This window comes from Trachinotus anak, unplaced genomic scaffold (assembly GCF_046630095.1).
Source record: "Trachinotus anak isolate AG129_WGS33_773 ecotype Australia unplaced genomic scaffold, CSIRO_AGI_Tana_v1 ptg000019l, whole genome shotgun sequence".
Lineage (NCBI taxonomy): Eukaryota > Metazoa > Chordata > Actinopteri > Carangiformes > Carangidae > Trachinotus > Trachinotus anak.
The window spans coordinates 10,321,123-10,333,619 of record NW_027273870.1 but is presented as its reverse complement, the minus strand read 5'-3'; the positions used below and the strand labels follow the sequence as shown (position 1 = coordinate 10,333,619).

Sequence of the window (12,497 nt, the reverse complement as noted above, 5' to 3'; positions counted from 1 at the left end):
CCTTGGACTTTATACTGGTCCATAGACACGCCTCTTTCTACAGTGAGAGAGGAGCTGAAAGGCACAGCAGAGGAAAGCCGGGCTAAAGCTCTCTCCCTCTGTCTCCCTCTTTCTCTCTCTATCTCTCTCCTACTCAGACACACAAGCTTATACACACTCTCCCTTACTTGTCCTTTCTCAATCCTGAGTGCACCGGGAGAAGAAACAGCTGAATTGCCCTCTCACTTGCTCACACACAGAATACATTTAATTTTCTCCCCCACCCAATCATTATTATTCTCTTCAGCCATGTCCGACTTATTTCTTGTGACTAGCACTCATGTGTTGATTTGCATATTGTGAGATTAGTTGATAAAAGATTTTGGCAAAGCAAAAACTTTAATCAACCCCAAATGCCCAGCTTACATGACACCCCCACCCCCCACTCCCCACCCCCATTATATCAGCCCCCAGATCTCTTTTTCTCTTTTTCTCTCTCTTGCTACTAACTGGAGTGGGCAGCTATAAAAGGCAAATGGACAGTCTAACCCCCCCTCCCCACTGCCGCCCTGCCCCCAGGGGTCCTAAAAAAGCCTCCCACCAGTAGAATTGCAGGTTAAGTTTTAACAACACTGCAAGCTGAGACAGTCTCTTCTGCATGTGTGTTTTTCTGATCATGAAGGAGTCTGTAAATCTGTGTGTTGCTTTTCTCTTCTTTGCTGCGTGTGCAGATATGCCCTCCACTCAGCCTTTAAGGTTTTGAATCATGGCTTTTATTGGTCGACATCTCTTTTTTTTCCCCCTTTGCCTCCATTTTGCCATGGAAACCCAGCATGTATTGTGATGCCTTTGTGAGTGTTCTTTCTTTTAGCTTTTTTTTCTTCAGTTTGGTGGCTGGTTGCCATAGGCGGGCCATGGGCAGCAGCCAAGCCTTACAAGGCTGTGCACCACTCAGGTGGGTGCTACAGTGAGTGTTGTTAGTTACACGGCACCCAGATTCATGCAAACAATTAGAGATGTCTAGAGTTACTCATGGCTGTGACTGTTTACCAATCTTGTCCATCCAGGCTTGTCCAGCGAACAACAGCAAGGCTTCACTTAAGTTCAAATAAAAACCACATCTGGTTAGTTTCAAGTCAATCGCTTAAATGACGGCCACAAAAAGCTGTTGTTTGACAGAGGAGCCACTCACGTAAGGACCAGCAGTTTCATTATGTGTCATTTATGAGGTGTTCGACTGTTTGTGTGTGTGTGTGTGTGTGTGTGTGTGTGTGTGTGTGTGTGGGGGGGGGGGGTCCTCCATCATCCGTCATAGCTTTCTTCTTGCCATTTTTGTTGTCACAAGTTCCCAGGTTGATTAATTATATAACCCTTAAAAATTAATCCCTTACATTTAAGATGTGAGTGTAGTTGGAGAAAAACACATTTTGTACTATCATTGCATTATATTTGGCAGATGCTTTAATCCAAAGTGACGTATACTAAGTGCAGCGACACTCAACAGGAAGAAGAGCTAGATATTATCAAGAACCCATCCAAATAAATAATTGTGTTAAAGAGCTGTGGTACAAGTGTGTAGGGATTTTTGACTGTTGTTGTTATTGAAGAGTAGCTGTGTAGTTTGGCCACAAGATGGAGTAATAGCTCCTTAAATGGAGACAAGTCAGGAAGCATGTAAGCTGCCTTAGCTGATGTAAAACCATCATAACCATAATGAGTTCTTTGTTTCACTCCTAAACTGGGACAGACTTTACATGTTTAGGTTTAGTAAAGACGGGTTCACACTGTGATCATAAAAATGGAAAGGAGTAATCCAGATCACCGATGTTACGGCTCTGCTGTGTGAACATTCTTTGGTCTTTGTTGCTCAACCTTGAAAATGAGTTCCTGTTCCTTTAAGGGATCTCCAAAATTCACTGTAGTGACGTTGCATTTATTCCATATTCAGAGAAAGTCCAGTGGCGGAGTGTGGAATCTCCTACTGCGAGAGCTGTTCTCCTCCGGGTGCTGAGCAACAAGCAGGTACGATCATTTCATCACTATTCAAACTTACTGTTAATCCAGCAAAACTAAAACCAAAAAAGTACCTGAGCTAATGTGTAGCCGTTCGCTTCTCAATTTGATTTTGACCGTGTGAGAAAGTTTGTTATTGTTCTTTTTTTTCATCAGAGTGTAAAATAAAAGTAGTCACAGCTCTCTGAATGATGAACACTTTTCTAACTTTACAGTTTTTACTTTTTATTACAGTTACACTTACAATACAAATTTTAGACGTGTTCATTCTGTGGTAAAGTTTGATCAGATCAATAAAAACTGATACAGAACCTCTAAACCAGCTTTTAAAAAGTGCACAATTATATATTTTACTCCTTAATTCATTTTCAAACTGTGGCTTCAAGTATTGGAGTTTGTCTGGCTGTTGGCGTGGAAAGCTTTCACACTCGCTCCTATGTAGAGACCTGGCAGGAAATACATGTGCAGTGAACATCATCTCTTTCTCATAAGGCTAAATGTAGTGACAGGGTCGAGCAGTCAACCGTGGGCTTTTACCCACTTTTTTTGTAAACTTCTTTTTATGCTATCCAGCCAACAAGAACAGTGAGATGCATGTGTTAGTTCTATTTCTTCACAGGCTTTGTAGAAATAGTAGGGGAGGCTTTTAATAGTGACAAGAACAATAGAAAAGTTATATTAGTCTCAGTGTATCAAACAAAATGTCACATCATGATGTACACAAGAAACCCGCCTTTTTATTGTGTTAAAATGCTCAGTGTTGTCTTTATAAACACATTATGGTTTTGAAAAAGGCCATAAGAAGGAATGTATCGTCACCTGGTTATCAAATGTTTTAATTTTTGTCCACAGAACTTTTTTTTTTCATCATGAGCACAGACAAACATCCTGAATTTACCTCCCCAGAGGGAGACGGGATGGGTGAGTATCTGATTCCTTCTCTATAGTGTGAGAGTGTACGTGATCCGGCTGCACACATTTCTCCACAGCTGCCACCATCCTGCCTGAGCGCACATGACTGTAGAGTATTGAAAGCTGAAGGCGTGCATGTGGAGGCTATAGTTGATAACAGGCTAGACATAGACATTGTAATTGTCTCAGTAACAGTGTCCCTGCGCATTCATTGACTGTAGAAATTATTTTAATACTCCAGTATTCAAACAGAGAACTGTTGTGTGCTGGTTTGAAGTTCTCTTGATGATACAAAGAGTATTTACACATGCACAATGTGTCATTTTTCAGATGTTTGCAGTGATGTTGCAGATGTGAAGTCACAGGAGGAGGAAGAAGAGAGGGAGGATAGCTCAATCAGTGAGAATGGAATACAGAGTGCTGAAGATGTGACAGATCCACGTACGTGTACCCACGCACACACACACACACACACACACATACACACACACATGCACTGACATCTTTCCATTACGCCTTACATTTTAGCCATCTTGCCCAAACATAGCGCTTTAGCACGGTACAATATTGTTTTTGTCCATAGACATTAGGAAAAAGTGTGAAGGATGCTGCAGAAGACCCTGAGATTCACTACAGCAAACACTGCTGTTGGAAAAAATGTTGAGTAGGAAGGAACTAAGTTTTTAGTGCGGACACTGTGCATTTCTGTGTTTATCTGAAGGGTTTCAAAGGTTTCATATACCGAAGTCTGGTAGAATGTTTTCAACCCATAGGAACAAGCATGAGGAGGGTTTTATTGTCTTCAGTTAGATAATAACATAGAGTGAGTTTTGTTTTTTCTATTCAACAGCAATTAAATATTATTAACTAGATGAGCAATAGCTTCAAGTAAGGGCCACTTGTGTGTCATCCAGCTGATCAGATGGAAAACTGTGGGTCTCGGGTGCTGTTGTTGAATCTAGTTATGCTGAGGTATGGTTGAAGGTGCCTTTTGTGTGTCTCTTGCTCTGTTGGTCATCACAATGTTTCATTCAGTGATTTGCAAATAATTCTCAGTGTTTGATACAATCTGCTTTCTTCCCTGTTTTGGTGGAGTTCGGGCTGTAGCCAGGATGGCCAAGGCGGGTTTTTACTTGTCACTGCAGTGTCACGCACTGTATGATAAACGTATATCTAGATCAACACTGAGAGATATAAAATGGACTGTTCTTCACAGAAACTCTGCCATGTAACCTCACATCAAGCAGGATGATGTTGCACATTTCTAAACTGTGACCACCTTGTTCCAACCATGGTATCTTGAGAGAGGAAATTATTTCAGTCAGCCTTGTGGCCTTTGTCATGTAAAAAAACATGGTGTTACAGAAAGCTCTCCTATTTATTTCTGACTGCCACCCATCTGCCCTGCTGGGTGCACTTCCTAAAGCCCTGCTCTGCTTCTGATGCACACCCTGCGGTTCACTGCTCTGAGACCCTGGACTCTATATCGGGCCTCTCGGAGCTCTGCGTGTGCAAAGTTTCCATAGCACCTCTGAGCGCTCTCCACAATACAAGACGCTGCTCTTCAGCTCATCATCAGTCACCGCCAAGACCACAGTGTGGTTTCTGGATGGAACTGAATATGCTTGGGGGGTTGGTTGACACTAAGCAAGAGGCTAGGTGAGAGGTCCTGCAAACCAGATCTCGGGACTCTGCATGTCAACAGATGTGGTGTTGAGAAATAGATATACAGTTAGGCAGATCCTGGATGGTGTGGAAGTTCAACCTAGAGTAGGCACAGTCTCATGGATTCAGAAAAAAACAACAAGAAAAAGTTGCATGCAGTAGAAATTAACTAAAATTGGTGCTCTGCTGATGGCAGATTAGCCTTTGTGAGAGGAGCGATAAACAATCAGTCTGAAATCTCTTTTTAAAAGCAGATGAGGAATTGGTGTTGTCTGCCTGAGACGCCTGCTGTCTCTCTCTCTCCTGCCCTGGTTCTAGTTTCTGTGTATTCAGAGGAAATGCCTTCCCCTTATCTCGAGCACACATCTTCTGAATGTCTTTGTGACACTATGCATTGGCCCAAATTAAGCTACCCACACTTTGGAGATGTACTAGTACTAATACCAAACTATCAACTATAAATATAAATGTAGAAGTGAAGATGTGACACCCTTTCACATTCTGGTTGGAGAGGATTCTTGTCGAGTTTATTAAGCTCCTTATTTCGAAGTAACAGCATCAATTCAAGTCAAATTTATTAATGTAACTCAAAACACAAATTTGCCTCAAGGGGTTTAATAATCTGCACAGCTTTACGACACATCTGTCCTTAAACCCTTGAATCGGACAAGAAAAAAAAAAAAAAACAAAGTGGAAAAAACTGTTCAACTGTTGTATATGCACTATATATCACTCCATATGTCTTGTCTGTAAATCACTGCTTTTTCTAACATGTTTCAGTCACTTTAGGTGTGTATAGATCAAATATATTCTCTGCTTCTCATTTGCTTCCTCCCTGCTTAGGTGTGATAAAAACTGAGGCTGAGGAAATGGAAGATAACGAGCAGTATCTCAAGGCTGAAAAAGAAATTGTTACAAAAGAGGAAGCAGAGGGGGGCAGTGAGGACGGGATGGAGGAAGGATTTGATGAGGAGAGGACAGAAGAAGACGATGATGAGGAGAGGGAAGGGGAGGGGGATGAAGAGGGAGATACCCTGAATGAGCCACAGGACCTGTCGCTGGTGGACTACTCGCGTTACGACAGTGCAGCGCTGCCAGACGCCCACACAGCAGCAGCAGCAGCAACTGCAGAGGGGACGTGTTTGCCTGGAGGCATTGGGCCCCGCATCCAGGCGACAGGCAAGCTCAGCTGTGACATCTGTGGCCTGTCCTGCGTCAGCATCAACGTACTGCTGGTGCACAAACGCAGCCACACTGGTAAACACAGGAACACAGCCCAAACACCTGACCTCAAATACAACAGTTGTGCAATGATCATACTGTTGATAGCATTTGGAGATAGCGCCTTCGAGGGTCAAGATGTTTGATTGAGTAACTATGATTAAGAACAGGCGAGTCTGCATCATACATGACGCATGTTCTAACCAGTGCTACATCAACGGCAAGAGGTTGTGAAATATCCTCTATTGTTGTTCAGATATAAAGCACATGCAATAACTTTGTGATTTGATTGCAGTAACAGATATGTACAAACATCATAGTACTTGTACTTGTGGTCATTATATTGACCTGAATTATGCAATTCATAACTCACTTATTTATATGGTACATTCAAGTGCTTAGAGCAGGTTAACAGTGAGGAAAATGATGTTCATCCCGTGCACATAAAGCACACACTCTCTGTTGTAGGCTATGTCTGCACACATCATATTAACAGAAAATGAAGCTACAATACAAAAGGTGTCAAAGAATTAAGGTCACGAGTTCTGCATTTAAAGTGAGGGACCTTTGACACATGATGGTTGCTCTCTCTTATTCCTTCCATCAAGCCACAGTGTGACTAACATTAAGAAATGAAGATATTCAGGTTGTATTACTCACTATAATAACCATGATCATTTACACTGCAGCGTGAGTGCATCACTGACTTTAAAGGATCATCCGGCCGGTCATTGTTGAATTCAAGTTGATAAGCTGTGGTTTTCTGTATTTAGTTGTAAAACATACATTTTCATTGCAACTTCATTTTACTGAAGAGTGGAGATGAATTGTAGAATATGAAACTTGTGAGGCTATGTTTTCAACATGGGAAGTTAACTTCACAAGATGCTTGGTATTTGTGTGGTTTGAGTCGTGAGAACATTGTTTCTAGGTTTCTGACAATTAAAGTGGATGTTGCCTTGTTCCCTTTTCAAAGATGGTGAATGATTCTATGTTTTTTCCAAATCACTTTGATACTGGGAACAAGAACAAGAAAAGAACTGGCGATTAAAGTTAAGCTAAACAAACTGTTTATTTAAATATCATTATCTGAGCTATCTCAAAATGCAGTGAAACACAGTGAAATTACATTACACATAATTTACAATGATTGAACTGTCATACAAAACTATGTCACATAGTCTCTGAGTTAAAAAACAAATATCATGTTAAAATGTGAAATGTGCAGGACTGATTTCATGGTGTGTTTTTTTTCTCCCTCTCTCTCAGGCGAGAGGCCATTCCACTGTACTCAGTGTGGGGCCTCTTTCACCCAGAAGGGAAACCTGCTTCGCCACATCAAACTGCACTCCGGGGAGAAGCCTTTCAAATGCCCCATGTGCAGCTACGCCTGCCGCCGACGTGACGCTCTGAGCGGGCACCTGCGCACCCATTCTGGTACCAGCCAGCCACATACGCACTCATTCACTCACACGTGAAGCTGATATGCTGATACTGTATGCACCTGTGTACAGCATCTCGTTGGTTTGTTTCTCACTCCTTTTGAATCTGAACACAGGAGGCCTGCTGATCTGGCATGGCTTTTCCAGTAACACCCTGCCATGCAGTTTCATACGGTTACACACATTACATATGACATCTTACTCATTCACCTCTGGAAACTTACTCACTCACTTTCAGTTCACGTGTTTTACCTGCAGACACGCTGCACAGTCCCCAATATGCACATCATCAGTTTTGTATGAAACCACGTAGTTAAGGAAATAATACTTGCTGTACCATTTAGATGTTGTCAATGTTTCACGTCTTGATTAACTGAAACTCCTGCTCACAGTAGAGAAGCCCTTCAAGTGCAACCACTGCAGTCGCAGCTACAAGCAGCGCAGCTCCCTTGAAGAGCACAGAGAGAGGTGCCATGTGTACATTCAGAGCAAAGGTCCCGCTGAGAGAGGTGAGCAGCCATCGCACACTTAGCCTGCTCTCACTGCCATTTTCTGACATACATAAAAGACAAACACGTCCTCAAAACAAGGACCCCGTTCACATATGCAGATATAGTTGTTAATGTCATCAGACAACCACACAGTCTACAGAAACACATTTGTGCGTATGCAGCAGGTGCACAAAATAAAGCTGCTGTTGCTAACAAAATCCTGTTTTTATAGCCTCATTAAATTAATGAGCTTATGGCTGTTACCCCATCATTACAGCTAAATAGGTTATGGCTGCTGTGGTGTCACAGCACTGTGAAGACCACATCTCACGTCTGTAGCAGTAAAGGGGAAGCCAAATATGTAGGGCAAATGGTTCAGCCTAGCCACCCAACACACGCACACACACACAAGTACACCCTCTATGTATAACCTCTCCCCAAAGGTGTCTTTACTTATTGACAGGGCAGTTGCATGGTTGCATGACACAGACAATGCTCTGCTTCTGTGGTCACCAAATGTCGTAAGTTTATGCCTGATAGTGCCGTAGTGGTGAGGAAGTACATCCTCATCCTGTGGTCTCCTCTCCTACACTGGTGAAGTAAAAAAGCACCAGGAAGTGAGGTCAAAGGAGCTTCTGATCTCAAATTAATATCTCGTTCCTCTCAGTGTGTCGCTGCTTCAAGCAGCTGGGGTATTTTGCAACAGTTTTTTACTTCACATCACAACCTCAAAGGCTGGTGGACAGCTGTCACTCTGTGTACTCCTTTACTCATGATACCGCTTGATTGAGAAGAGGCGGTTGTTTCCTTCTTGCACTTATTCTCTCACTCTCTTGCTGTTGAGTAGAGGACAGCCACACATCCAGGACTCAGATGGGCACTGAGCGAGCTCTGCTGCTCGACAGGCTCGCCAGCAACGTAGCCAAACGGAAGAGTTCAATGCCACAGAAGTTCACAGGTAAGAGCAGCTAATCTCACATCAAACACACACAAGGGCTGAGCAGAGACACTGACCTCGAGTGGATCAAAGAGAGTTGTGTTGTAATTTGAAAGCAGTTTACAGTATGACTTTATAGATTTAAACAAACAATTATGAATGCCTGCATTTTTCTATTTGATTGATAAGTCTATTTAATTGGTATTCTCATGCTATTGCTCTCCACCTGTTTCCTGACATCTGTATTTTAAAATTAAAATGCTTCTGTCCTTTTGAAATGTATTTAACATTTGTGCTTTTTGCTGGCATTTGTGCTTTACAATACAAAATTCATGTTTTGCAGATTATTTCAAGTTGTCTGTCTGAGCTACTTGTTGTCTGTTTGTCTCTGCTGGCATCCATCTCTTGTCAAACAGGAACTGAGGGCAGACCATCTGCCTCATACCTGCAAACACCACAGAGTGGTCTCCACTGTCCTAAATTCTCTGCTAGAATTGTGTCATAGGTAGGTATTGGTAAACATGCATGGTTAAATAAATGGATACATGAAAAAAAGAAGAGAAACACGCACTTGAAACTTCTCAGTTTAATTACTCACTCTGTATGTTTTGATCCAAACTCAGATAATTTGCCTGAGTGTTAAATGATCAAAAGATAACAGTTTCAGTAAATGGCTGACATGGCACAGTGATTTCCCAAACTTTATGGGCGTTCACACACAACACAACGATTTTCAATAGTTGGCTCTCATCTTTCTGGTTAAGCCCAAACTAACATTGGGTTGTAGTTTCGCAATCAAGCTGCTCGCAAATGAGGGTGTATAGCAAAAAACCCTCCTACGTCTCTCTATCAGGTTAACAATTGAAGTGAGATCTTTCAATATGACAACCACAGGGGGAAAAGAGAAGTAATGGTGCAACCACAGAGAGAGAGAGAGAGAGAGAACAGGCGGGAGCGAGAAACGTGAGCAGGTGCCTGTCTGTCTGTACTTCTTTGTGCAGCTGCACCAGAGGCCTTCGTCTTCATCGTCTGCTTCCTCTCAACCCTCTGTCCCCCTCCAAGTTCAGCTGCTGGCTCAGGATGCACTGATGCTTTATAGATTCTTTTATCCTATGAACCTGGTGTGTTCCAGTTCAGGGTGTAGGGTTTCCTTTTTGCTGCCCTGGCGAGTGCACATTTTTATCATTGACCCATTTGCATCTTTAAGCATCAACTGCTTTAACTGCTTGCTGCCTGTGCTGTTTCTCTGGCCATGCTGTTGGATGAAGTCAGTGAAACCTTGTCCTTTTGAGTCTTGAGCGCTGTTTCTTCTCATATTACCGGTCTAGGCGACAACGGTGTCTGCCTGGACCTGAGCTTTAACAGGGAGCTGCACCACCGAAGTGATGTCAAGGACCCTCCTCCAGGCTCCCCAGGGCCAGATGGCCACCACCAGCAACAACCGATCCTCACAGGCCCAGAGAGCGACGCAGCTCCCTCCCACAGGTCCTACCCCATCCCGTTAAGTCGCAACGACATCAACCCTATGGGCCTCACCAACGGCCATAAGATGGGCATGTCACTCCTGGGCCTCCCTCATGCTGCCCAGGCACCAGTCAGCATGGACTCATTCCACACTGACAGCTCCCAGATATCCCAGCCCATCATGTACAGCTTAGGGCACCTGTTGGGGGGACTGAACCACCAGAACGGCGTCCCTCATCCACACGCCCAGCCCATCCCCTTGTCGCCACTGGAGGCTTTGCGAGTGGTGCGGGCTGATGGGGAGGCAGGACCACTGCCTGGGGCAGTTTACCCCTGCAGCCACTGCAGGGTGATTTTCCTGGACTATGTCATGTTTACTATCCACATGGGTTGCCATGGCTTCCGCGACCCACTCGAGTGCAACGTGTGTGGCCACCGCAGCCGGGACCGTTACGAATTCTCTTCCCACATAGCCCGAGGCGAGCACCGCCTAGAATTGAAGTAGCTTTCATTCATGCTGATGTTCATGCTTACATACTCACACATATGCTCAGACAGAGCAAAGCTGTGTGAGCACACACACACACACACACACACACATAGTTTTACTCATATAAGTAGCTGGTAGTATCAGAAATGAAAGCATGAAGTAGCAGCTATCTCTCTCTCTGTCTTTTGTGTGTGTTTGAGTGTGTGTGTAAGAGAGAGAGCTTAAGAGAGGCGTTATAGGAGTGTGACGGATGTCAGTGTTCTTAGTCATACTGTACCTCATCTGAAAAGATGGCCTGTAAAGAGTTTATGCGGGAGTAATTCTACTTCCTTTTCATACATACATTTGTACTTGATTATCCCTGCTGAAGCCACTGTTTATATTATATAGCAATATGCCATATATTCATATAAATGTTTACCAAAGTAGCACAAATGAATGCATTTATTGTGTATCTGCTGTTGGTTTTCCTGTTGTCTGTGTAAAGGTGTAAAAATAAAAGAACTTCTTTTTTCCTTCATCGCACATAGACCTGCACTTTGTTGAGAGAAGTGTCTCTGAAAAACACACTTGCCAATTCAAGACTGCAGAAAAAAAAATCCTATTATCTAGAAGGTCACATGTCTCCTTTTAGGCTGTGGTTTTGAGAGCGCAGTTGACGGCTTCAAAGGACATCACTGTGACTCTACACCATGTGTTGGTTTCTCACTCCTGAATATTATACACATTTAGTGCTCCCACTTGTTAGAAATGGCTCAGAGCTCTGCAGAGACGTTTTTGTCACATGAAATAGAGGTATATATATCAATATATAGCAATTTAGAAAGTTTAAAACAGTATATTTAAGAAGGACAGAGATAATGAGGATATAAATCAAATTCAAGGTAGGTCTAAATTAAATATAAGGTGCTGTTGATCACCTAGAGAGTCATGCTACACAGTATCTAAGTATTGATATGCTCTAAAATCAGATGGGGGTGGGGGCAGGGGTCAAATGACACTTGCATTCACGGTGGGAATGTCTCCTAATTTTATCCCAGCATTTAGATCGCACCATTTTCTCCTCATTTGCTGAGGAAATAAATGTCAGTGGATTATTAAAGTCTCTTCTTGCCAGCATCCATCTGCTGGGGGTAGATGGTACTGCATGAAAGTGAAGTAATCTTAATGTGTTTTCCTTGTGCATTGTCACTCTAGGGCAGGGGGTCCCAGAGTTATTTCTATGACCCATTAGGGGTCTAAAGCTGAATAAGTACAGCTTCATATCATTTTGATCTCTTTAACCAGAAGAAGGCTCAATGGGAGCATGTGCCTAAATGATTTTAATCTGTAGTTTCACCTTCCCACTTAGCTCTCACCTCACCCACAGAATGGATAGTAATTCATTATGTCTGCCAGTAAAACTCCACATGTGGGAATTTATCTGTGTGAGCGCAATATTTAGGTAAAAACTGAGGTTTTGTGGGAATTTTTGTTATGACAAACTGAAGGAGCCTACGCTGACAGCTTAATCTGTATGCTCTGAGAGTATCAGGGAAATTTTGGTGAACGCATGAGCTCTGACTATACACTAAGTTATTATGTTAGTGCTTCAAGCTGTGTGTGTGTGTGTGTGTGTGTGTGTGTGTGTGTGTGTGTGTGTGTGTGTGTGTGTGTGTGTGTGTGTGTGTGTGTGTGTGTGTGTGTGTGTGTGTGTGTTAATGTGGATGCACTTCACCCACGTCAGTGCAGGGACTTGGTCATGCTTTGCTGCCTTCAGACCAGAACAGGGTGTTAGCTTCATCCAGCTGCCACCACGCTATCTGTCCTCTCCATCAGCGCCAGTTCCCTTTTCTCTCTTTGGGTTTGAAGAGAAGTGACACTTGTGAGGCAAACTGTCATCA

At 43.1% G+C, this 12,497-nt stretch overlaps 1 protein-coding gene across 9 annotated transcripts in view; it reads left to right on the top strand.

Annotated features, from left to right (window-relative positions):
• LOC139636313 (zinc finger protein Aiolos-like) overlaps positions 1 to 11,134 on the top strand; it is a 55,628-nt gene extending 44,494 nt beyond the window's left edge. For 6 of the 9 annotated variants that reach the window (XM_071504265.1, XM_071504270.1, XM_071504269.1 and 3 more), the window contains 8 exons: positions 1,928 to 2,001; positions 2,845 to 2,913; positions 3,235 to 3,345; positions 5,413 to 5,826; positions 7,060 to 7,227; positions 7,625 to 7,741; positions 8,571 to 8,681; positions 9,989 to 11,134. In XM_071504265.1, the coding sequence (XP_071360366.1) occupies positions 1,928 to 2,001; positions 2,845 to 2,913; positions 3,235 to 3,345; positions 5,413 to 5,826; positions 7,060 to 7,227; positions 7,625 to 7,741; positions 8,571 to 8,681; positions 9,989 to 10,629 (1,705 nt within the window). In that variant the 3' untranslated portion in view covers positions 10,630 to 11,134. Of the gene's footprint in view, positions 1 to 29; positions 935 to 1,046; positions 1,172 to 1,927; positions 2,002 to 2,507; positions 2,591 to 2,844; positions 2,914 to 3,234; positions 3,346 to 5,412; positions 5,827 to 7,059; positions 7,228 to 7,624; positions 7,742 to 8,570; positions 8,682 to 9,988 lie in introns of those variants that run through there. The other 3 variants (XM_071504267.1, XM_071504268.1, XM_071504273.1) reach the window with 3 other exon arrangements.
• The last annotated feature ends 1,363 nt before the right edge of the window (positions 11,135 to 12,497 follow it).